The sequence below is a fragment of the Dama dama genome, chromosome 1 (genome assembly GCF_033118175.1).
Source record: "Dama dama isolate Ldn47 chromosome 1, ASM3311817v1, whole genome shotgun sequence".
NCBI classification, from domain to species: Eukaryota; Metazoa; Chordata; class Mammalia; order Artiodactyla; family Cervidae; genus Dama; species Dama dama.
The window spans coordinates 35,952,701-35,979,803 of record NC_083681.1 but is presented as its reverse complement, the minus strand read 5'-3'; the positions used below and the strand labels follow the sequence as shown (position 1 = coordinate 35,979,803).

Below are 27,103 nucleotides of genomic sequence, written 5' to 3'. Positions count from 1 at the left end.
TTATTCTATAACTTTCTAGAAATTATTAGTGATGATGATGATAAGAGCATGTGTTTACACAGCACTTATCAAAAACCAGGCATTGCACTAGTCTCTCTCTACATACACACACATACTATTTACATTAATGTAAATAGTATTTATGTCATTCTTTTGTTATAAGATTTTAAATGAATTCAATATGTATGTATACACACAAACATGCATATAAACTGTGTATATGTGTGTATATGTACATGTTAAATTCATTTAAAATTTTACAACAAAACAGTGATGTAAATACTACTAATATTGCCATTTTACACATGAGGGAACCTGAAGAAAACAGAGATTATCTGCCCAGGATTACATCATTAAGTGGCAGAGCCAAGACTTAAACCCAGGCAATGAGATTCCACTGTGTTATAGTCCCTCTTACTAAGCAAAGCACATACAAGAGCCAAGTGCATAAAATCCACTTAAAATATGGCAGGCGAGTCTGGCATGCTGCAGTCCACAGAGTCGCAAAGAGTCGGACATGACTTAGTGACTTGAACAACAACAACTGGACAATTATTTTGTGTCAACTTATCCAGAATCACAGAGCCAGTATTACTATAAACAAAAACTGGCTTCTTGTCCCAAACTACAAGAGCGAGCTCTTAAATAGTGTAAAGACCACAGAGGACAAGATTTCTGTACTTTACTTTCATAGGGTCAACACGTAGCATTTGTACATATCTATCTGCAAATGCAATATATTAATGATTTGACATAAACTAGGATCTCATTAAAACTGAGATCTGTATCACCATTGAAAGTATTCTTGAGTGTTTTTAGAGCAGTTTAGGATCATTAGAAGCCTTATATGCTAAGAGATTTCCCTTTCCTATTATATAATTCAAAAATATACTAAACAAAAACTTGATGCCTCCTATAGGAAGAGTATCAATTACAGAATTTACTCTATATAGCGCCTTACATACATTAATTCACTTAATTCTCACAATTATCTTATACATTATTTTTTAGTCATAATATATACTATACTATTTTATAGCAAAGATCACTGAAGCACAAGAGGTTAAGTTAACCAATCCTTATAGCTGGTGAGTGACTTGGGACCGGAATTCAAGCTCAGAGAGCTTGAATCTTCTACTTCCACAGTCTTCTTCTATTATCATATTTTCATGAAATACAATAGTCTGGGTTATAAAAATACCTCTGGTTTTGCTGGCCTCTAAATATATGTTTGGAATTTTTTTCTTTTTTTTGTAATTTAGCATTGGTTCACTCAGATCCTTGCCATTAAAAGCATTCTGTTTTTTACTCTTTTCTTTACTGGGAGAAAAATGCTGTTTTCACAAGTTAAAACTGAATGACTAGTCACAAGAGCTGGAAAATGAAAGCACTTGAGAATATGGAGACTAGTTAATTACCTTTTCATATTCCTCTTCAGAAGGATTATACTTCCTCAGCCACTCAGCAAGCGGTTTATCTTTAAAGGATCCAGTCACACCATATTCCACTTGGATTTTCCTGAGGGTATCCGAAGCAGGAACTAGCTCCACCATGCCTTTAGCAACAAAACATTAAGACATGTGAAAATGTGTCCCTGCAAATGTACAGCTTTTGATGTTTGACATAAGATACCAGTTAAGAATAATCATTTTTAAAAAATCAACTCTGGCAGCCCATACTATAAAGTGTGAACAATCAAAATTATCAATATAAAAATCAATTTTATTTTCAGAAGTACCCAAGATATAAAACTGAATCTGACTATTTGAGACTTTATATCAGTATATCCATGTGCTACGCCCACAAAGAGTAACAATTTTAATTACAAACTAGGTAAAACTGATCCCACTAATAAAGCTACTTATAAAATACATGCTGTCCCATTTCAGTACAAAAGAACCTTCTCTATAGCATGTATCTGGGCAAATGTAAGTGTTTCAGAGTACAGGAAGCCCTTTCAAAGGGAAAAGAGCAGATTAAGATTGTCTTTGTGGTGTGTCTGAGTCTCAGGTACATGTTTTCTCTTCCTTACTGAAATGTAATGCTGTACTTATGTAGAAAAATCTCAAAAATATGTTTTTAAACACAAAATCCACATAGAGAACTGTATCTTTTGTGTTTAAAGGAAAGACTATTATGCATGTTGGAACATACACAAAATAGTCTCAGAAAGATCCCTGGTTGATCCAGTTAGGACTCTGAGTTTCACTGCTGGGGTCACAAATTCAATCCCTAGTCAGGGAACCAAGATTCCTGCATGCTGTGCAATATGGCAAAAAAAATTTGAAAAAAAGAAAAAAAAAAAAAAGTAGCCTCAGAAAGCTATGTGAATGGTTATATTTTGGGACCAGGCTGCCAAGGAGGTGTGTGCGAAAACTAAGATTTAGATTCTAATTTATTCTATTACATGCTATGTGGATATTTTACTATATGTGTATACAGAATAAAAGATACAGAAACAGAGACCTGCTTTGAAGAAAGGACTAGAAATAACCAAGAAGGCCAAGGCCTCCAGGCCATTTCAAAAGAAGGCATTCAAAAGAAAGCATTCAGGGCCAGGTTGTAATGCCAGTAGTCTAGTCACACATGGCAGAGTGAATTCATTTGAATCTTTTATGTTGCTTAACTACATCATCTGATTTATAGTTCACAGTGACATCCTTTTTCAATGAATACCTGCATCCCGATTTTATGAGTATGATTAATCAAATTTTTAATATACATACAAATTTCTAATTTCTTTATCAAATATACACACATACAAACGACTATGTACAAAACAGTGGATAAAAGTTTATAATGATGCAAAGTACAATTATCCTCTAAGGGAACTTAAAATGAATCCAGCAGAGAAGACTCAATGTTTGGTAAGTATTAAAGACAACTGCTGAACCTGGAGAAGGGAGGATTACTATACACTGATCATTATAGGCTAAGGTGCTTGTTGAAAACTGCATAGTTTTTAACCATGCGAATGTGGTTTCTTCATTTGAAAAGTAAGGACACAGAAAGATAACACAAATGAAAAGCTTTAGCACAACGCAAGGCACAAAGTAAGCACTCAACCATCAGTTAGAAACAACGTAAAAAGAAGGAAGTTGATTGCCTACAAAATTACACAGAATTCCATGAGAGAAGAGTTCAACTATATGAAATAAGTATGGTGACAGAAAAACTAATCCAAGCAAATGACAGGCTCTTGTTGAGGAATCTCTCTTGATAAAGTGACTTCCATTTTATAAGACGTACTGTCTTGCAAGCAATTGAGCTACTCACTGAGTTATTATAGAATATCAGCAAGAATTCTTTTTTTTTTTTTTTTTTACGTCCCCCCTCCAGGAATTCTTAATTTGACTTGATTGCCCCTTTTTTGAGGAACTATTCTGACCAGGAATCGAACCGGTGCCCCCTGTAGAAGAAAGGCAGTCTTAACCACTGGGCCATGGGGGAAGTCTCTGACCTGATTTCCTTTTGAGAAGATAAAGTCTGTACATTCTAACCTGAGAAAGCAAAGTGATATGGTTGAGATCACGGACCAGCATCAGGACCATTAGAGCATGTACACTCTGAGCATTATCCAAGGGGAAAAAAAAAAAAGACTACATCTAACAGATTTACCTCGATCTCTGCCAGTTGAGAGACATTTGAAAATTACCATCCTCAGATCTAGTCCTTCTTTAAGCCAGATCTTGTCCATAATCTTTATCATTTGTAAAGCTAACATATCTTGCCTTAGATCTTCACCGACCTTGAAATCAAGGAAACAAAACGAAACTTGTACATTTCCAAAAGCCTTAATAGATTACATATAAAAAAGGGGGGAGGAGTGGGGAGAAAAGAGTAAAGAATAAAATGAACTGAACCACCTTTTTATTCTTCTGCAGCAGCCCAGAGAAAGTTACTTAACTTCTTTAGGTCTCAATTTCCTGATCTGTATACTTTAAAAGACTGGGTTTTACAGTATGAGTATTACATTCAATTTTTTAAAGGGGCAATATGGGGGATCTTTTTGATGATCAAGATATTTCATATCTTGACTGTAATGATGTCAACATCCTAACTGCAATATTGTACAAGATAATATCATTGTGTAGAGGGTACGCAGGATTTCTGTGTAATTTCTTAAAGTGAACTATGAATCTACAATGATCAGTTTACTTTAAAAAAAGTTAGCTCTCCAAAAATGAATTCCAACTGGAATTATATCAAGTTTTCATTTTCTTCTTAAATTGGATAAAATAAGTTTAAAACACATAATGATAAGTACATTTTTGAGATGAGCCAAGAAAATTATGGGAAAAAAAAGAGGTGATTTGCCTTAAAAAAATTACAACATACAAAATTACTGTATTCAAAAAGATGAGACTGTTTTAGGAAAAGGCAAAGGCATCAGTAAAATAAAATGGAGTCTAAAACCAGATCTGAGTATATGGGAACTTGCTATATATATCAAAGGTGGCTAACTAATCAAACTCATTGAATTAACTAAATCTCTACATTCTTTCCTAAAAATAATACTGTGATTGCAACAAAGAAAACTTTGATTGTTAATGCATGTGTGTGCATGCTCAGTCATGTCTGACTCCTTGTGATCCAATGGACTGTAGCCTGCCAGACTCCTCTGTCTATTGAATTTTCCAGGCAAGAATACTGAGTGGGTCGCCATTTCCTTCTCTAGGGGATCATCCTGACCCAGGGATCGAACCATGTCTCTTAAGTCTCCTGCACTGGCAGGAAGATTCTTTACTACTGCCCCTTTACCATGCACCTGGAGGCCCTGATTGGTAACAGATTCCCACAGGTAAGTTACATGTTTTCAAAAACAGTGCCAGTTCACAGTTTTGCAATTTTACTCTGCACATCTCTAAGGTGTACCATTTACATCATAGTCTGGGTGAAAGGCACTACCTGGAGCTGTGATGTACTTAATTAGCATAAGATGGCCATATGCAGCAGCTCTAGCCCAGAGTTGCACTTGTTTCCAAATCCATTTGGAAACAGTTTACAGCAGTAATAATTTTTCACAGTTATTCAATTCCATTAAACACTAAATAAAATTGCTTTTGCAATTCTGAAAAAGGAATTTGAGAAAAGAATTTTTAAATTACAAACAAACAAAGTCACCTTATTCTGCTCACCTTAAACATGACATTAATTTCTTCCCCCATTGGATCAGCATTCACCATTGTGACTTTCAAGGGCACAGCATTAGAACTGAAGAAGGAACATGACTACAAATACAATATGTTAAGCATTAAAATGATTAAAATGATAACACTGAAACAAAAACTTAAAGCACAAAATTTTGCATATGCTTATCTTTTCTCTAAATCAGTGTGATTTGGAGTAAGATCTCTACTTCGGTTCACGGCACTAGTAAAATTAATTAGCCATGGAATCAAAGGGTGACACTAAACTGAACAAATTCATTAGCAGACATCAAATTTAAAATTAAACTGGTTAAAAAACTAATTTAAGACTGTGAGAGTAATTTAAAGAAAACAATGAACAAAATCCCAAGGGAAAATGTAATCCTCGCTACCCCCACCTTCAGTGACATAATTATACAACCCAGTCACCCACTGTTACAGTCCAATGAAGAGTAGCCATATGTCAACTTAAAAAAAAAATTAAATCTGAGACTCCTTTCAAAATAACAGACTCTAATGGATAAATTAACCGGTTGCTTTTGCTGAACTCATGTGAGAGAAAAATCCACTATTTGTATTATTATTAGCCCAATTAAAAATACAATTACTCAAATTTGATGATTATGACTACTTTTTAATGACTCTAAAAAGTGTTATAAACCTCTGAAGAGTACACACGTCCATTCACAAGGAAGGTTAAAAAACTGCCTACCTGTGACTGGGGAGTTTTACCATTGGAATTATAACATATGCAACTATTATACCATAGCAAAAAATAATTTATTTCAATTCAATAAATAATTTCACTCTGCTTTTTTGTTCAGGAATGGTAATTAGATAAGTATATACTGAGATAAAAACAGATCTTACACAAACACAACCAGAAGTACTTATAACCAACTTAACGCACTTTATCTGCATTTGCCTTAAGCATACCTGCCCCACCTGCCTTTTTATTACACAATATTTGAAAATGTAATATGAACCAAAGTATTTTATGTCACCTTAATATTTAATTCTTTTGCCACAAGACTTGGATTGAGAGGAAGACGGCATTTACTTCTTAGAAAAAAGGACTGTACTCGTTCCATACTCCTTTGGAGGACAACCTAGGAAAAGAAATTGATATTTTAAGTACAGAATGAAAATGAACACCTATTTTTCAGATAATAAAAACATGATGTGGACCCGATTTTTTTTTTCTTTTGACCCAGTTTTTTAAATGACCAATTGTCATGTGGTCAAAAACAGCTGTTGCTAAAGAAAGTTAATTTTATTATAAAAATAAAATTTACAGCAAAGACTATAACCATAAGGGGGAAGTACATATGCTCATATTTAACATATTTGTTAATACTAACAGTCAAATAAACAAATAGAAATTAAATAATAATGAGATGCCAATTTTTATCTAACAGATGAAAAATTTAAGATAACATCCAGTGCTGGCAACAGGGTCGGAAATAGATACTTTCATTATCTATTGGTGGGGAGTGGGGTCGTCACTGGTTTTGTTTTTGATATTGCAATTTAATATAAACTATTATAACTAAAATGTATATAGCTCTTGACTGAATTATTTCATCTGTATGATTATCCTATAAAGGAATACTAGCAAAGGGGCAAACACATATTCAAGTTCATCACAGAACTGTTCAGGAAAAAAAAAATGTATAAACAACCTGCACAGATGTAATGGTTCATAATTTATGCTACCATACCTTGTAATACTATGTTCTCATTAAGAAACAAAAAGTATAGTTAAATGTACTGACATGAATTCTCCAAGTCAAAAAAAAAAAAGCAGCAATTTACAAATAAAAAAAAAAATCACTGCTAAAAGAAATGAAAGATCAAAGATATCCCATGTTCATGAACTAGAAGACTTATTACTAAGATTGTGATATTTCCCAAATATTGATCTACAAATTCAACACAATCTTTATCAAAACTCCAACTGCTCTTTTTGCAGAGATGGGAAGGCTGATACTAAAATTCATACAGTATTATAAGGGACTTCCAAACAGCCAAACAACCTTGAAAAAGAAAAAGTCGGAGGACTCACACTTTCTGATTTCAAAACCTGCTACAAAGCTATGCAATGAAAAAAGTATAGTGTGAAGACAGACATATAGATCAATGGAACAGAACTGAGAGTCCAGAAATAAACCCATACAACTATGGTCAACTGATTCTCAACCAGGGTGCGGAGTTTATTCAATAGGAAAGAACAGTTCCTTTAGCAAATGGTGCAGCCTTTAGCAAATGGTGCAGCAACATCTGGACAACCACATGTAAAAGAATGAAGTTGGACTCTCGGCTCATAGAACAAAGCAAACAAACAACAAAAATAGCCTCAAAATGGATCAAAGACTTTTTAAAAGTGAACTTATAAAACTCCTAGAAAATATAAGTGTACATCATTGTGACCTTGGATTTGACAATGAATTCTTAGATAGGATAGTAAAAGAACAAGCAACAAAAGAAAAAAAAAGTTAGACTTCATAAAATTAAAATCTTCTGTGCATCAAAGAACATTATGAAAGAAATAAAAATACACAAAATGGGAGAAAATATTTACAAACAGTATTATCTGATAATGTCCAGAATACACAAAGAACTCTAACAATTCAACAACAAAAAGACAAACCAATTAAAAAGGACTTAGAAATTTCTCCAAAGAAGATATTCAAATGGCCAACAAACACATGAAAATAAGCTCCAAATCATTAGACATTAGGGAAATGCAAATCAAAACCACCATGAGATGCCACTTCACACCCACTAGGATGACTATAGTTTAAAAAAACTAAAAATAAATTTTGGTGAGGATATGGAGAAAATGAAACCCTCATTTGTTTTTTTTTTGGTCATTCAGTCACTAAGTCACGTTCGACTCTTTGGGAAGCCATGGACTGTAGCCTGCCAGGCTCTTCTGTCCATGGGGTTTTCCAGGGGAGACTACTGAAGTAGGCAGCCATTCCCTTCTCAGGGGATTTTCCTGACCCAGGGACTGAACCCACATGTCTCCTGAATCGCCTACATTAGCAGGCGGATTCTTTACGACTGAATCCTCATACCTTACTAGTATTATACCAGAATTATAAAATGGTGAAGCTACTTTAGGAAACAGTTCAGTGGTTCCTCAAAAAACATAGAATTAGTAATATGATACAGTAATTCTACTCCTAGGCAAAGTGAAAACAGATGTTCAAACAAAAAACTTACACACAAATATTCACAGCAGCACCATTCAGTAATAGTCACATAATAGAAACAAGCTTGATGTCCATCAATAGATGAATGGATAAAGAAAATGTGCTATTATTTACACAATGGAACACTATTAAATACACATGCTAGAATATAAATGAATCTTTAAAACATTAGACTAAGAAATTAGACACAAAAGGCTACATGTTGCATGATTACATTTATATGAAATGTCCAGAATAGGTAAATCCATAGAGATAGAAAGCATATCAGTTCTTAGCAGGACCTGGGAGGACAGGGGAATAAGGAGTGAGGGGTTAGTGGGTATACATAGGCTTTCTTTCTGTTGTGATGAAAATATTCTGGAATAGATAGTGGTGGTAACTGCAATACACTGTAAATGTACTAACAGTCAATGAACTGTACACTTTGGTTAAAATAGTGAATTTTAGCTTAAAAAATATATATATATGTATATATGTTTCTATAATTATAATTTTTTAACTCCAAAAATTTGTATATATACTTAAGTGTATATATGTGAAAAGCCATATAAAATGACCAAGCAGGACATAAAATATGAAGAAGATATCCACAGGGAAAAACCGAAACTGGAAACGTCCTGATTTTTTACTCTGTAAGCTTATAAGCTTATTCATTTGAACTTCTTAAACAGTAGCATCAATTCATACTTTTATTACTTTTATAATCACAAAAAAGTTAAAAAGCAAAACAATGAGAAAGAAACTCAAGAGAAAATTTTGATCGGAAAGAAATTAATAAGTATGGAAATGAAAGGGAAATGAGTTAGGATATAAAATCTTTTCCAATAGATTTTAAGCAACCTTTGAATTCAGTCTGCTTAAGACAGCATAGGTGAGTTCTATCGGATGTCTACTGAAAAAGAATAAAAGCTTAACTTGTCAGCACTGCAAAGATTCTTTAACATCAAAACATTTATGTTCCCTCTGTGGGTACATACCTGTCTGGCTGATCCACTAGCCTGTCTTACTTTTTCTGCTACTCCTCCTAAAAGCTGTACAAGCTTTGTCTGCTTCAAAAGTTCTTCTCTGAGTCCTTTTCCTCCTACTGAGAGGAGAGCACCTAAAACATGTTCATATCGGGCACCAAACTGTGCATCATGCAGAGCATCCTTGAGGAGCCTAATACAGCAAAACATTTATGTCAGTCACTTCTAAGAACTAGATTAATGTCTCTCAAAACTCAATTTAAAAAGTTTAATTTGTGGTATCTAGGAATTAATTTTAAGCTATACAAGCAAGAAAAACTCAATATTACAGAGCTCTAACATGCCGAGTAATTCTGCAATAGAGGGGTTTGTTACTTCTGGTTTTATTTCTAAAGATATAAAAACTCAGCTTCTTTACAACAGTCACTTCAATAAAACATCTGGTATCAATAGCAAATAGTCTGAGCATACTGTTTAAACTTTGAGTGTCATTTGTACAAATAATAGGAACAGAAATAAAGTACTTAAGAAAATTTAAACCGTACCAATATAAATGGTGTGCTATCTGTATATTTCCCAATGCTCTGGACAGAAGGAAGTGCACTAATGAATTATTCAAGTAAATTTCATATTTCAAAGCCTACATGCAAAGAAAAATAAGAATCAGTAGTTGTCAAACCCATTCTACATTGTTAGGATAAAATTATCAAAATATAAACTATATAAATCAAGGGTTACTCTTGTTGAGAAAAGATGATACTGATAAAAATGAAACAGATTAATTTAGGTGAAATTAATGGAATCAAGCAGAAAAGTACACAGACTTGGGAATAACATTCATTAGCTATGTTTAAGTGGCCAATTTAAAAAAAAAAGAAAGAAAACCTCAAGTCTGGTTTATTCTGATAATTAAAATTCTAGGTACATATATATATAGTATTCAAGCAAGGCAGCTGACAATAGTAGAAAAAATTTCACACTAAATTCAAACGCAATGCACTTTAACATTCCCACTGAACAGAAGTATTCAATACTTTTAATCAAAACAGAAAGGAAATCCCTTAACAAGATCCTTCCCTACTCATAAAAACTGGATTGAGCATAAGAAGGGTAGATAACCTAGTAAAAAACTCACCTGCACAAACTGTGGAAGAAGATCTGTTAGCTCATCATCACTAATAGCCTCAATCCAGGTCACAGCTAGGGACCTCACTTCCTGATCAGCAAATCTAGAAGCATACCACAAAATTAAGATTTGACAGTGATTTCTAAAGAACCTGTTTTTCTGAAGACACAATCTCAATTTATTCCTGACAAAGAATGCTCAGATAGCTATTGAAAAGCAATGTATTTCATCTTTTTTCTTAGGAAAAAATCATATTGTCCCATACACACATCCAATTTTGTGACTATTTAGAAATCTTTAAGATCATGAAAATAAATTCTGACCTATATCATAAAAATAAAACAAATTATTCAAAATTTACAACCTCTCTAGATTAGTTTTCAGTGATATGACATCCCTTTTTAATAACCTCAACACAAAAGATGTGTTTATAGAAATATGCATTTACACACTTATGTTACACTGCTTTCACATTAAAACAAAGGGAACTAACCCTCTAAATAATATCTTCCCAGAAAAATTGACAACAATAAAACAGAACAAATAAATTCAACCACAGTTAACTTACTTCAAATCAAGAAGCTCCAAGGCAGTCAGTGGATGCAATGGAGGCCACTGCTGAAGCAATGAATAAGTTTTGGCAAGATTAACCCATTTCCAGTTTGGGGCACTTGCAAGTACTTTAGGAAGACAATTCGGGTGTTTGAGGCAATAATAACGTTTCTCCCACAAAAAGGTTTTATCTTCTTTAGAGAGTCTAAATACATAATACAATTAAATTACTTCTCAGTGATACCATAACGACAGTTACAATCTCAATGATTAAAAATACAAAGGAGAAATTCATTCCTTTTAGGATAGCCACTTCTTGGTAGAATCATTAATACTAATTTGGGATAGAAAAACGCAATGTCATCAAACACCACTAATTTGGGGCACAGAAAGAAATCATTCTGCTTTGAGAGAAGAGTCTTAGTTAAGAAACTGAAGGATAATTCGGATAATAAAATTAATTGAGCTCTAATCAGATGCCAGGCACTAGAAATTAGAGTTAAATAAGGAGAACCTACTCTAAGAGACAGCAAGGATTTCATCATTTTATATAAGTAAAATCAAAAGTGATGTCAAAATCAAATACTACTACAAAATTTTAGACGATGAATATAGAGTCTGGAGAATCCCAGGGACGGGGGAGCCTGGTGGGCTGCCGTCTATGGGGTCGCACAGAGTCGGACACGACTGAAGCGACTTAGCAGCAGCAGCAGTATAGAGTTCATTTGAGGAATATTAAAAATAAAAACTTGTTCTGGAGATTTGAATTCACTCTTAATGACAAATGCTTATGTGAATGAAATATTTCACTATTTCTCTACCCATCTATCTATCTTTGTGTTTATAATCCATGAACTGAATTGAAATGTATTCATGTGGAATATGAAGAAAAAAATTAAATACTGCAAAAAGGCACACAATTAGGTTTCTCTCCTTCCAATTCCTCTCCCACTGGCAACTGCCTCACCTAGTATATTCTTCCAGAGTTAGTCTATTTTTATAGAAGCATATACAAAGGTGTATATATCAAATTCTCTTTCTTTATGTTAATGGTAACATGAAATTAAAAGACACTTACTCCTTGGAAGGAAAGTTATGACCGACCTAGAGAGCATATTAAAAAGCAGAGACATTACTTTTCCAGCAAAGGTCAGTCTAGTCAAAGCTATGGTTTTTCCAACAGTCGTGTATGGACGTGAGAGTTGGACTATAAAGAAAGCTAAGTGCCAAAGAATTGATGCTTTTGAACTGTGGTGTTGGAATAGACTCTTGAGAATCCCTTGGACTGCAAGGAGATCCAACCAGTCCATCCTAAAGGAGATCAGTCCTGAGTGTTCATTGGAAGGACTGATGTTGAAGCTGAAACTCCAATACTTTGGCCACCTGATACAAAGAACTAACTCACTGAAAAAGACCCTGATGCTGGGAAAGATTGAAGGCAGGAGGAGAAGGGGATGACAGAGAATGAGGTGGTTGGATGGCATCATTGACTCAATGGACATGAGCTTGGGTAAACTCCAGGAGTTGGTGATGGACAGGGAGGCCTGGCATGCTGCAGTCCATGGGGTCGCAAAGAGTTGGACACAACTGACTGACTGAAGTGACCTGAACACACTATACATACTATCGTACTTGCTTTCTTCATTTAATATCTTATATATTAATAATAGCCATAACTTCATTCTTAATAGTTACATAGTGATGTTAGATAAATGTACCATAATTTAACCCATTAATGAACATGTATATCCATTTTTACAACAACCCAAATAAATACTGCAAGGAATATTCTTGTCTCCACAAGCAAATATAAAAGGGTTTTCTTTAAAATAATGCTATTACTGGAAGTGGAATTGTTAGGTCACAGATTATGGACACTGTGACCTTAATAGACTTTGCCAAATTGCTCTCCCAAAGCTTTTAGAGTTCTGCCCACAGTGTAATTCCTATTTTTCTGTATTCTATCAATACTTCATATAATGAGACATTTTAATTTTCAACAGTCTGATGTGTGAAATGGTATCTTGTATTCATTTAAGACTCTTTGATTACTGAGAGGCTAAACATTTTTTTCAGATGTTTAAAAGGGTTGTATTTCTTTTCCAAAGAAAAACCTATTCATATTCTTTGTCTATCACTGTGTTGTCAGTTTTTCTACTTACATAAAAAAGTTCTTCATATATTAAGGAAATAGATTATAGTCCCCAGTCTGTTATTTGCATTTGATTATGCAGAAAGTTTGACTTACAGAAATTTATAAATTTTATGCAGTTATACAGTCTTTTTATACAACTAAAAACAGAAAGAGAAAACTTTCCATATCAGGAACATTGCTAAATCATGAACTAAATCAGAACACTTAATAAACCATTAACTTGAACTTTACATTGTAAGAGACAATCAGGCAAGAGAATTAAAGGAGCATACCCAAGTGATGAGTCTCTGTGAAGAATATCAAGAAGTCTCCCTTTCACATCATTCTCCAATGTTTCCAAGTTGTGTTGTTGTATAACGCTTCTGTCCACTTGAGGAGCGGTATAAATGATATCAAATGTAGGAGAAGGAAAATCAACCTTAAAAATTAATAGAAAAAAAAAAATTAATAGAAATTGATCAAATTACAGCTGAAAAGTCCACATGTTTGCTACATTTACTTATTTTTGATTTGTCTTAGCCTTAAGGGTGAAAATATCAAATATTAAATTAATGCTTCTGTCCTTTTATTAAGAGTGATTACCGTTATTAGTACTTCTCAATAGCACATATATTCGTGGGATTGGTATAAGTGCATCTTTCACTATTTCTCAGAAATAGGAAATGTCTTATTAACATTTAAATACAGATCCTAAGATCTAAACAAGATCAATTAGGCTTCTTTAGTAAGAACTGAGACCATGGTATACATATATTCTTTATAAAGAAATTCAAACTTAAACCTCTCCATGTGTCAGGAAGTATCATTACCTGTAACACTATTCTTTCCATCACATATCCTTTTTTGGGGACTGTTCCAGGAATAAGATTTGTATGTGATGAAGTCCAAAGATACAGAAGCTTAGTTCCACATGTTAAAAACCTTCATGAACGTAAACAGAAGAATACTGTGGTTTTCATTTTAAAAATTAATTAAAAACTCACAACACATGATAATGAATTTGAAATGTTAATAATCAAATATTTATTAAGCATCCTATATATAGAAAGAACATAATAGAAGGAGTCACTCTCTATAGTGTATTTTCACTTTAGGTAAATGTACTGAAGTATGGAAGTTAGAACAAAAGAAGGGAAGATGAAATGGGGCTCAGGACAAAAGAAAAGATGGGTAAAGTCTCAGAGTCACCTGTCCCCAAAACAACTTCTATAAATAAGACAGTGTTTGAACATCATCTACAGAGAAACATATCTCAAGGTGGTGGTTTGGATTTCATAACTGCTCCTTGAATTCTACCATAAGAATAAAAACACATGTCAAAGAAACCAGTATCTACTTTGTGTCAAAGTACTGATTGTTTGAGATGAGAAGTTTAACCTGTTTGTGACCAGGAGTCAGCAACCTTTTTCTATAAAGGGCCAGACAGCAAATATTTGGGGTCTTCTGGGCTATATACAATCTGCCAGACTCAACTCTGCTATTACAGGGCCAAAAGAAGCCATGAATAATACATTTTAAAACTGTGTGCTGTGTTCTAACAAAACAAAAAACAGGCAGTGAGCTGGAGCACGCTGACCCTTGCCCTAAACTACCAATTTATAATCTACTGAAATTAGAAACATTTACCAATAAAAACACTGATATATCTTTCCACAGATGAAATTTCTGAAAAATAACATGATATATAAAAGTAGGAAACTATACACTTCATCAAACTTTGTTCATTTTATTCAAGTAATAAATATCCTTTCCAAAACTAGACTCCAGTTTATGTTTTCTCTAGCAGGTTAACGGTTTTTAAGTTTTTGGCACAGGAATTCCCTGCCAGCTGGTAGACTGTGCTTCCCCTGCAGGGGACCCAGGTTCAAGCCCTGGTGTGGGAACCAAGACCCTGCAAACTATGTGGGGTGGCCAAAAAAAGATCTTCACACATTATATTCTATCTATTCTAGAGCCGCCCTCACCCTCAGCTAGATTATCTGACGGCAAATTCTGATCATATCATTTTATTTGTATATACTTTTATGAGTCTCTAAATGATAAATACTGTTATTTAAACATAATTACAACAAAATAATTAAAAATAACTACTTGTAAGTTATCAGCTAGGGACTTCCCTAGTGGTCTAATGGTTAAGAACCCGCCTGCCCATGCAGGGAGGACAGGGGTTCGATCCCTATTCTGGGAAGATTATACATGCTGTGGGGCATCTGGAGCCTGTGCTTTGCAACAGAAGCCACTGCTATGAGAAGCCCACGCACCCCAAGAGTAGCTCCTGCTCACCACAACTAGAGAAACCCTGTGCACGGCAACGAAGACCCACTAGAGCCAAATTACTAATAATACATTTAACAAAGGTACTGGCTACACAATCAGCATTCAGATTTCTCTGGCTCTAAAATTTTTTTTAATAGCTGGTTTGAATTAGGATGCAAGAAGGTCTAATATGTGTGTTGGGTGATATGTATTTTTAAGTATCTTTTAAGTCAAAGGTCAAACTGGACTGTCACCTGCTTTTGTAAGAAAACTTTCAATAAAACAAAGCCACATTCATTCATTTACATGTTGCCTATCACTGCTTTTGTCGTTGCGACAGAGACTACATGACCTACAAAGTCTCAACTACTTCTGTCTAGTTCTCTTTACAGAAAGTTTACCAACTCTTGTTTTAACCTATACATTATTCTTTTTTATCTCCTGTTACTTGTTGAATAATCCAAGTCTTTTGTTGTGAAAACATCTCTGTATCCTGGATTTACTGACTGCATTCCTCTGGTATCATTTTAGCATGTCCCTTTATCTCCTATGTTTTCTGTAATATTTAGATCTAAAGGACTGAGCTGATTCAAGGTTAGTGATGTGGCAAGAATACGTCTTGGGCTTCCCTGGTTGCTCAGAGGTTAAAGCGTCTGCCTTCAACGTGGGAGACCTGGGTTCGATCCCTGGGTCGGGAAAATCCCCTGGAGAAGGAAATGGCAACCCACTCCAGTATTCTTGCCTGGAGAATCCCATGGACAGAGGAGCCTGGTGGGCTACAGTCCACGGTGTCGCAAAGAGTCGGACACGACTGAGTGACTTCACTTCACTTCTTCAAGAATACATCATGTTTTACAGCTGGAATTGTATACTACTAGTTCCTGATGCATCAAATAAAGCACGCATTGTTTGGTGTATCTCTCCTTCTGTAATGTTAAGATAATTAATTTGTTCAAGTGCTATCAGTCTAAACCATTTATTATAAAGTTCCAGAAAAGTTAATCACAACGGTTTCTAAACAGGCATTAATAAATCATTACTTAAATCAATGTCAACCAAGAATGCCTTTGACTCCACCGGATATCTGGCAATGTCTGCAGACTTTCTGGTTGGCAACTAGGGAGTACCACTGGCATTTAGTGGGCAGAAGCCAAAGGTGCTGCCAAACATCCTACAATGTACAGGACAGTCTTCCACAGCAAAGAATCACCTGGCTCAAAATGTCAACAGTGCCAAGACTGAGATTTCCTGGCCTAAATCTATTATTTCAGTAGGGATTGCAACCTCAGATATGCAGATGATACCACCCTTATGGCAGAAAGCGAAGAGGAACTGAAGAGCCTCTTGATGAAGGTGAAAGAAGAGAGTGAAAAAGCTGGCTTAAAACTCAACATTCAAAAACTAAGATCATGGCATTCACTCCCACCACTTCATGGCAAGAAGATGGGGAAACAATGTAAACAGTGACAGACTATTTTCTTGGGCTCCAGAATCACTGCAGATGGTGACTGCAGCCATGAAACTAAAAGACACTTGCTCCTTGGAAGAAAACCTATAACAAACCTAAACAGTGTACTAAAAAGCAGAGATATTACTTTGCCAGCAAAAGTCCATCTAGTCAAAGCTATGGTTTTTCCAGTAGTCATGTATGGATGTGAGAGCTGGGCCATAAAGGCTGGCACCGAAGAATTGATGCCTTCAAACTGTGGTGCTGGAGAAGACTCTTGAGAGTCCCTTGGACTGCAAGGAAATCAACCCTGAATATTAACTGGAAGGACCAATTCTGAAGCTGAAGCTCTAATACTTCTGGACCACCTGATGCAAAGAGCCAACTCATTAGAAAAGACCCTGATGCTGACAAAGACTGAAGGCAGGAGGAGAAGGAGACGACAGAGTATGAGATGGTTAGATGGCATCACCAACTCAATGGACATGAGTTTGAGCAAGCTCCAGGAGACGGTGAAGGACAGGGAAGCCTGGCATGCTGTAGTCCATAGGGTCGCAGAGAGTTGAACACAACTGAGCAACTGAATAACAACAGAAGTTGCAAAATTCTGATATTCTGTCATTCTTTCTGCATCTATTAGCTGAAATTTTTCTACAAAGAACTTTCTCACATCAATTATTTGGTAATCCTGAAATTCAACTATAAAGGAACAGCAGGTTAAACGCTTGATTCCATTTATTTAAAAATGAGTTAAGAACTCATTTGTTGCTGAGGTTGAAATGCCTGTAAATCATTTCACTCTTATGATAATAACTTCATCGGGCTGTATGCAGGTTGTAGCTTAAACATAATTAATTTTAAAAGAATTTCAAGACCGAAATTTCTTGGATTTCTGATCATTATACTACAGCACAGGATTTCTGATCATTATACTACAGCACACTAGCACAACTAAATCATAACACAGTTTCTATGTATTTATATATAAATATTTATATATAAAGTCATCTTCCCTCTTAATTTCTGAGCATTTTTTGAATGTTAAATCCTAACATTATCTAGATTAACTACACTGCTTGGCAAACTCTCAAGCTTAACGGCATCAGTTCATTCTTTTAAACAGCTGAGCAGTGGATACATGTAAACTATTTAATTGTCTAACAAAAGTCAACTGCCCTTCCCTTTACTCTTTTGAATCTTGAAAGAAGGTGGTTAATTCAATAAAAACACTTATTAATAAGCAAATAAAATGGCAAAAAGTGACAGTACTCCTTGAATGAAGCAGATTCTTGTTGCTTTCAAGAGCACGAAGTTTTTCAAAACTGACTCACTTATAAAAATTGACAGACACAGTTACATTTAAAAACTATTACCTGACACTAGTTTATCAAAGACAATTGAGAACACAATCCCCCTCCTTTATGTGGCCAATATTATGTTTTAGAGTAGTTACGGACTATATTTAGCAAGGAATTCTAAACATGTATCATTAATAGCAATCTCTTTAACTGCTCTTCTCTAGTGTTTGTCAGTTCAGAATTATGTCAGGTGTCAAATAAAATTGGAGCCCAATGAAAGGTATATAATTAAAAAATCTTATATGGCCTTCTCAAATATAGGGGGAGAGACAAAAGAAAAAAATATATATGAAAAAATGCTATATTTAAGTATATGGGAAAAGAATATTTCAAAAACAAAATTTATGAAGTCAGTGTTTCAAACACCACATGATTTTAAAAATGATTACTGAAAAATCAAACTATGTCACTTAAGAGGAAAAGAGAAGCAGAACTAGATTAGCAGAATTTTTTCATTCTTATTTTTTATTTTTTAATCATTTTATTGTGGGTTAAAGTGAAAGTCACTCAGTCGTGTCCGACTCTTTGTGACCCCATGGACTATACAGTCCATGGAATTCTCCAGGCCAGAATACTGGAGTGGGTAGCCTTTCCCTTGTCCAGAGGATCTTCCCAACCCAGGGATCGAACCCAGGTCTCCCTCCCGCACTATAGGCAGACTCTTTACCAACTGAGCCACAAGGGAATCAGAAGAAAACTGGAGTGGATAGCCTATCCCTTCTCCAGAGGATCTTCCAGCAGCTCTTGTAAGTTAAAAAGATCAATTATTAAATCATTTCCCAAAATGGTTTCAAAGGTGCATTTTAAATAAAAAAATGTATCATGGTATCAAATAAATCTGAGAATGGCAATATAGGTTAATGTTGAGAATGCAGACCCTGAGGCCAGATTCCCTAGATTCAAACTCAATTCTACCACTTATTAACTAAGAGTCCAAGGGCAAACCACTTTGATTTCCCCCTCTGTAAAAAGGGATAATAATACCTACCTTCATAGGGTTGTTCTGAGGTATATAAGGCTATGTATACAGCATTCAGACTAATAGCTTGCATAGAGTAAATGCTATGTTTTTGTTATTACACTAATATTATTATTATTAAACACAGTAACTTGATTGCAGAACTTAGATACTCCAATATGATAATGTCCATTGTTACTCTCCAAAATGTTATCATGTTCTATATCAAGCATCCCAAACTTAAGTCAATGATTTTTCTTTTCATTTAAGAAGATGCTTCATGGTCTCAAGGAACATATTGTTACTTAAAACATAAATCAAAACAGTCAGCTGAAAAGCCAGGTAGATTATACTATCCCAAAGGCTATTAGTAGACACAAAGCTCAAAAGGAATTTCTTTTACCATAAGGATCAGCAAGTTTTGAATACATGTGGGACTTCTGAAGATTAAAGGCCCAGGGCCCATAAGAGTAAAGGGAAATCAGTCAGGTAAAGAGAAGGGAATAATATGCAGCTGTACACTCAAACAGGAGGAGGATGGGCAAAGGATGAGAAGATAGAAAATGGAGTTTTGTTGTTTTAATCAAAGGAACGCCTAAGACCATGAATATTATGTCAATAATTTAATGCTTTTCATAAATGGCAATTAAAGAATGAATTGAAAAAAATAAAGAATGAATTGGCTGCTGCTCTTCTTCTGGAACAGTGAGCAGCGAACAATCTTTGAAAACCCATATAGATATGTTCAAATGACATCAGAACAACTTTGGTTTTCTCTGTATCTCTAAAATGACCTCTTTTAATCATATTGGGGAAAACGTGACAACTCATTATTCTCATCACGAATGTCAGTTTTCCCCATTCCATTCTCCAGCCAATACTGATACTGCAGGGGTGTTAACAGTCACTCACCATTACAACTCAGTAACACTTACCGTTTAAAGTCAAAAAGAGGTAAAGAAACTTTGCCCAAAGCTTCTGGCCCTTTTCTCTGCTTATTAGAATCAGGGGAACTTCCACTGCTCTGATTTAAAATTCCAAAAAGAGTAAGATGAAGAAGTGATTCTAACGGCAATTGTGATATCTGGATGGGAAAAATGATTCTATGGGGGGGAAATGTATTAATAGAAAAAACAAATTAGATTGAATATGAAGTTTAAGCCTTTAACGAAACTGACAATTTTAGGTATTTTATTTGACTCTTCAAATAATCTTTAAATCTGAGTAAACTTTATGTAAGTAGGTAGCAAGCTTGGGCTAACAAATACTAAAAAATCTTAAATAAATTTCATTAAAATTTAAAACATATAACATTTCTCTCTTCAAAAATTTGTTAATCCTTTTATTTAAGGCTTGCACTGTCAATTTTTAGGCAAGATAATCACCATCTTTATTTCTTTTAGGAAAAGCTAGATGAATGTTCAAAATGAATGTTTCTGACTCTAGATGTTTGTGTGCATATACATGCACAGACAGACATATAAGGTTACCGGAGCTTTTTTTTTAATAAGATCTGAAAGGACACATGAGGTCAAGAGTGGTCATTCTGAGGAGTCATGAGATGGTTAAGTGCTGGAAATAAAATGATATTTTTCACCCTATATGCATTTTTATATTATTTGACTGTTTTCACAAACATGTGCTACTTTTGTAATTAAAAAAAAAAGAAAAATAGGAAACTATTTAATAAATGCAGAATAAAGTTTTGCAATTGCCTATCTGCCTAAATAATGAAAGCAGTCCCTTAAAGATAATATTTTAAAAATATTAACAGTTCAAAATATCATCTTGTACATGGATTGAAGATAATTTTAAAAATCTGTTAACCAAAAACTAGGCTTCCTAAATACATTGTTACAGAATAAATACTAAACTAAAGCAATATTATAAAACACCAGAATTACACATGACTTTAACTTGACAAAGGCTAGGAAGAATTGATGGCATGGTTCTGTAATTTAACAATACGAAGATTCAAGAGTATTTCATATTTTAAATGAGACCTTCAGTCCATGCTATAAAATTGTATCTAGAAGAATCTCGAAGGTATCAGTAAGAATTTAATTAATTTTAACGGAAATTGTAATTAAAAATGAAAGCTGGAAGCATACATGGAAAAAGGTAAAGAACAGGACATACTGAAAGAATAAAAAGCCAAAAGTCTCACTTACAGTTCATCCCATTTAATAAGATAGAAGAAATTCTTATAAGTGCCAACCTTCTTTGATTGAATAGGTTTAAAAAGATCCTTTCCGTTGTAAGTCAGGGAACATACCAAGTAGTATTTTTCATAACTGAGAAAATAAAAGAGTTTAATTTAATTTTTATTTGATAACACAAATGAGTTAACTAGCCAAATATATATATATATACACACATATATATCATTAGCCATTCTTCCCTAAGTGACTATTATCTGAAATAATTTGGTTACTATATCAGTGAATTTTTGGAAAAACATCTAAAATTTAACTATTGCAAATCCTACAAAAATAGAGGCAGAGCAGAGAGAATACAGAAGAGAATATACATTCCTAGTTGTCAAGTCTAAAGGAGCTATATTGATACCAACTGGAGAATTTATCTCAATTTGGCATACAGTTAGTTACCAGCATTAAATTTTAGTTAAATGACACTGAATAATTCTTCATTTCTAGGTATATTCATTCTAGGAAGTAACAGTATAAACATTTATGTTCCCTAGGTGCCATTTTCCTTTGGTGAGCCACTGAAGTAAAGTCAGTTTACCATATTTAATGGTGCATGGGCCTGACCTGCACTGAGCTGATCTTCCTGATCTATGGAGGGTTCCATCCATGGGGAGAAGGAAATGGCAACCCACTCCAATATTCTTGCTTGGAGAATCCCAAGGACAGAGGAGCCTGGTGGGCTGCCATCTATGTGGTCGCACAGAGTCGGACACGACTGACGCAACTTAGCAGCAGCGTCCATGGGGACAGATGCTACTGTAATCTTTCATGGGAAAGCAATGATTTAGTCCCCAACTGCCACAATTACAGAGCTGGGTAATAGTCAGGCAATCTTGTAGGGAGTTTCGGGTTCAATAAAACTGTATTCTACTAGTATTCTAACTTACTGCTAGGCTTACCCATCAAACATTTTGTTTGTCCATTTTGTTCATACAATCTGTTTATCATTCAAAATATATTTAAAATCTAATCTCACTGGTTCACGTAGCTATTTGATTGCTTTTTTCAACCTTTTTTAAAATCAGCATTGTATTGGGAGTTCCCTGGTGGCCTAGTAGTTTCAAATCTGGGCTTTCATTACAACTGCCCGGGTTCAATCTCTGGTCTGGGAACTGAGATCCCAAAAGCTGTACCGCACAGGAGGGAAAAAAATCCATTTTAATTATCACTGGATTATCTTCTGCTGAGTATTTGTTCTCATTAGTGTCCCTAAATTTGTGTGTATACATGTTTTTGTATGAAGAATGTGGATAATATTATCCCTGTAACTATTTAAAAGAATGAAATATCTTAAGACAGCAATAGTACCCATCAAAATGCAAGTTCCAAGAGGGCAAAGATTTTTTTGCTACCTTTTTAACTGCTGAGTCCGTAGTACTAAGAACACTGCCCACAGCTGGTGTTCAGTAAATATTTACTGAATGAATTAATATACCACTTTCAAGTCATTATATTATATAGAATCTAATGTTCAGTTTATGCTCTAAAGCAGAATTTACATTTGATATCTCATAACTAGGCTGGTAGTAGTAGCAGCAGTAGCCATGTACGGATGTGAGAACTGGACCATAAAGGCTGAGTGCTGAAGAATTGATGCCTTTGAATTGTGTTGCTGGAGAAGACTCTTGAGGGTCCCCTGGACAGCAAGGAGATCAAACCAGTCAATCCTAAAGGAAATTAACCTTGAACATTCATTAGAAGGACTGATGTTGAAGTGGAAGCTCCAATACTTTGGCCACCTGATGCAAAGAGCTCACTCACTGGAAAAAAAAAAAACCCTGATGCTGGGAAAGACTGAAGGCAAAAGGAGGAGAGGGGAGCAGAGGATGAGATGGTTAGATAGTGTCATTGACTCAATGGACATGAATCTGAGAAAACTCCAGGAGATACTGAAGGATAAGGAAGCCTAACATGCTGCAGTCCATGCGGTCGAAGAGAGTCAGACATGACTTAGCAACTGAACAACAGCAACAACTTGGCTTTATTTTATAGCATTAAACTATTATAAAAACTATTTCATTAAATATATTCAATTTGGACTTTTCAGTTTATACTAGTCATTTCCAGATAAGCTGAAGGTGGCAAACTTTTTGGTATTGACAAAAAAAAAAAAAAAATCAAAAAAGAAAAACCCATATTAAAAATTCAACAAAAGAAATATGCCCTTGTAGACGTCAAAGTCTAACAAGAGTAAACTGTAAAAACTACTAAAGAGGAAAAATTAATGTGCTAAAAAAGTCTAGTCCCACTACCCTGGTTCTAAAGGCAAGCCAGAAATAGCAGTCATAAATTAACTAATTTATTAACATTTGCCCTTGCTAGTTTAAACATATTTTCCGGCTTTTTCTGCATGTAGTGGGAGTGATATTAATATTTACTAACAGCATCAAACATCTCTGTAATTCTTAGGAAAAACACAAAGGTAATTGGTGGATCAAGTACCCATTTAAAGACCAAGGTAACAGCGGATGCTGATGTTTTATAAGATTATATTAGCCTTCAGGTAAAGTTGTACATATCTTCTTCTAAATAGCTACTTACTTTGATACCCAGTTACTTGAAATACCATGTGCAGCAAAAATTGTAAATTGGAGCTGTTCTGTTGTAGTCCATGCTTCCTTAATATTCCTTTTACTTTGGGCACAATCTACAGAACCTCTACCAGAATTTGCATGGAGTCTGAGAAGATCATAAATTGCTGCAGTTAACTGGTCCATGCTTACTTGAACAGGATTTTCAGGATTCAGTGAGCCTAGATTTAAAGAAATTATTAATATAATTCTCTGTAAAAGCAACAATTACTCCTAAAATTTAAGGAACTTAAATACATACCCCTACTTGAACTCCTGTTAGTGTCTCCTCCTCCAGACAGTGAAGTCACCTGCTTACACACATACAAATTAGTCAGAAAATCACCCATGATGGAATATAAAATGTTTACTTTTAATTTCAATACACTTATTAAACTCCATATCAAAGAAATCCTTCACAGGAGAAACTTCCCAAGTGTCTGAAGAATTAATAAAAAAGAATGCAAAAAGAAAGTGAATGTCCCAAACCAAATAAAAAGACATTTTCAATATCAAGAAAATCATGCAATAATTGAAAAGTACTGCAAAATAAACTCAGCAAAATCTGCCTCATCAAACCATTTCTTGGTAATTAATATTTGAAACTCAAATGTGGTAAATATATTAATACAGTATTTTATTTTCCATTACTTGCTCTACAATTAGCATAACTATAACCTTAAAGAAACTAGAAATTTACTTGTTACCATTAAGTGTCTCAAAAAAGCTCTTATAATTATTTGAACTGAGTTTGTCTCCTACTCTCTGCTCCTTTACCCAGCAAATGAATATAATGAATAGAAGCCTCAGACAGCATTAGGACCATGGCATTTTATCGCCTCCAAATGATTTCAGATGTTTTTTAATTTCTAAAAAACAAGCACATAATAAGAACAAACTAACAAAACATAAGCGACTCAAATTTCTGTATACAATATGGATAGGGTCTTTGAGACAATAAATGGATTGAGCTATTTCCCAGACATTTGTTGAAGAACATACCATCAACATAACTTTTCCTTTCTTTAAATTCATCATGTCTTGTGATCCTTCTTTCATCCTTCCAATCAGAGCTATGAACATCCCTCTGAACAGTTAATTAAATCCCCGTGGAAAACACCACAGGGAGGACTTTTACTAAATGCAACAGTATGATATCAAGTGAGGGCTCCTAATCTGGTTGCTTCTGAGGCAATTTAAGTCACTATTACTGAGACTTCTGGGTCTTTCTAGTAGGAAGGAGGTTTACTCCAAAGCAGAAGGCTTACTTCCCCATTGACAACCATGGACATTTTCATCCAGAGGGAGAAATGTTAGCTATTAATATCCAGCTCCTTCAAGGGCAGAATTACCTTAAAATCTTTGACCAACTCATTTTTGCCAAGGTTTCCCCTCTATACACAAAAAGTTCAGCTGGATATCCATTTATTCAATGTCAACTCTCACAAAGTTCAAGGCAGTCCATCTTCTCTTGGAAATACCCTCACCTTACCAAATAAGTGACCAAATCAGCTCAAAAGTAAAAGCTAGAGTTAAAATGGTAACATTTTTTCTAGCTGAAGCAAAAATCTCCCAGTTTAAATGACAGATGCTCACTTATGTACATATTTGCATGTGATAAAGTGCTAACTACTAAAAAATACTCACTTCAGCACTTCTACTCCTTGGAAGATTTACTGCTCTCTTCAGCTTCTTTACCGATTCTGTAATGGCAAGAGTCTCCACACCATCTAAAGCACCACAGATTTTTCTTACAGCTTTAATTACTTGATCTACTGCTCTGTGCTGATTCTTTAAAAATAAAAAGTAAAATAAACATAAGTATGTGGAATTTTAAGGATCAATTTCAGGGATGAGGGAAAAAGCAAACATTTTAGATGTGCCTAAGAATAGATATCCTTTAGGCTTTTATGATGAAAAAGAAAAGAAACTAGATAGCTTTTCAATTACATAATTTACTTTGTTTCCACCCCCTGTCCCCAACCAGAGATCCCACACCCCTGCAGTGGAAGCACTCTTAACCACTAAACTGTCAGGCAAGTGCCAATTACATACTTTACTTTGAAGTAGGAAAAAGCAGGCCCGGTTAATTTTCACTTTGCCTGATACAATTATTCACATGCAAATCCCTTTTAATTTCTTATTAGAATCAGAAGTGAAAGCAATAAATTACTAACAAATTCTGAAATCATTAAAAAACTTGAGTCATCTTTTTAAGTTTCATTTAGGAATAATTTCCCCACTAAAAACACACTAAAAACACTTCTCGCTCTCCAGAAAAATTTTGGTATTAAAAACCAGGGACCAAAAAAGAAAAAAAACCAAACCCACACACAGAGACCAATTAATTTGTGACCAATGAGACTGGTCACAAATTAATAACACTGGGCAACAGTTACTAAAAGTGAGTCAACTTTTCAGCAACATTTATATCTATACAACATTCACTTTCTAAGTTTTATCTGATGAAAACATTTGTGAGCACAATCCTTCCTTACTATTCAACCACAGTCCATTTTACCGTGAATCAAATGTACTATTATCCATGTACAAATACATTATAAAATAATTTACCTGATGAGGATGATTTAAAAATCCTTCTCCACTACCCCATCATTGTTTTAAAGTACATCTCATTAAGAAACATTTTTATATAATGAATTAATTCATAAAATATTTATGCCAAATTTAAATGACACGTACTGCTAGAAAGGACTGAAACTCAGTACTGTACAATCCCTTAAAAATTTAAAATTTTCCACCTCTGAGGTTTGGCTACACCACACCTCTTTGTGTGCATGCTTAAAAGAAGCCACCTCATTTTCTCAAACACCTAATTACCTTGCAGTCCTCAGATCCTGAAGGCTTCCATTTTTGCTTACTTGTGTTTCTGCTTTCTTTTATTCTTCCACTTTCATGCAAAAACCTCTGAGGTTCATGTCATTCTCCTATACTATTCTCCATCATTTTTATGTGGCAGTTATCAATTTATTGTGCGCCAATTCCAAATCCACCCTTTGCTCTACTTTGTAATTCTAGAACTAGACCTTATAAACAATCCTCCTTGCCAGCAAGCACAATGTTAGGTGCTGTGACTACAGAGCAGTGAAAGGACAGTCAAAGGCAAGAGCAGCAGGA

At 34.6% G+C, this 27,103-nt stretch overlaps 1 protein-coding gene across 1 annotated transcript in view; it reads right to left on the bottom strand.

Annotated features, from left to right (window-relative positions):
- The window catches only part of PIK3C2A (phosphatidylinositol-4-phosphate 3-kinase catalytic subunit type 2 alpha), a 105,388-nt gene that overhangs the window by 12,835 nt on the left and 65,450 nt on the right, over nt 1-27,103 (bottom strand). Inside the window, exons 9-23 of the mRNA XM_061146702.1 lie at nt 25,613-25,756; nt 24,228-24,276; nt 23,937-24,147; nt 21,357-21,479; nt 20,121-20,288; nt 13,976-14,087; nt 13,439-13,584; nt 11,028-11,216; nt 10,469-10,562; nt 9,879-9,973; nt 9,346-9,526; nt 6,155-6,259; nt 5,139-5,231; nt 3,619-3,748; nt 1,419-1,555 (exon numbers count right to left, since the gene is read on the bottom strand). Of these exons, the coding sequence (XP_061002685.1) occupies nt 1,419-1,555; nt 3,619-3,748; nt 5,139-5,231; nt 6,155-6,259; nt 9,346-9,526; nt 9,879-9,973; nt 10,469-10,562; nt 11,028-11,216; nt 13,439-13,584; nt 13,976-14,087; nt 20,121-20,288; nt 21,357-21,479; nt 23,937-24,147; nt 24,228-24,276; nt 25,613-25,756 (1,977 nt within the window). The remainder of the gene's footprint in view (nt 1-1,418; nt 1,556-3,618; nt 3,749-5,138; nt 5,232-6,154; nt 6,260-9,345; nt 9,527-9,878; nt 9,974-10,468; nt 10,563-11,027; nt 11,217-13,438; nt 13,585-13,975; nt 14,088-20,120; nt 20,289-21,356; nt 21,480-23,936; nt 24,148-24,227; nt 24,277-25,612; nt 25,757-27,103) is intronic.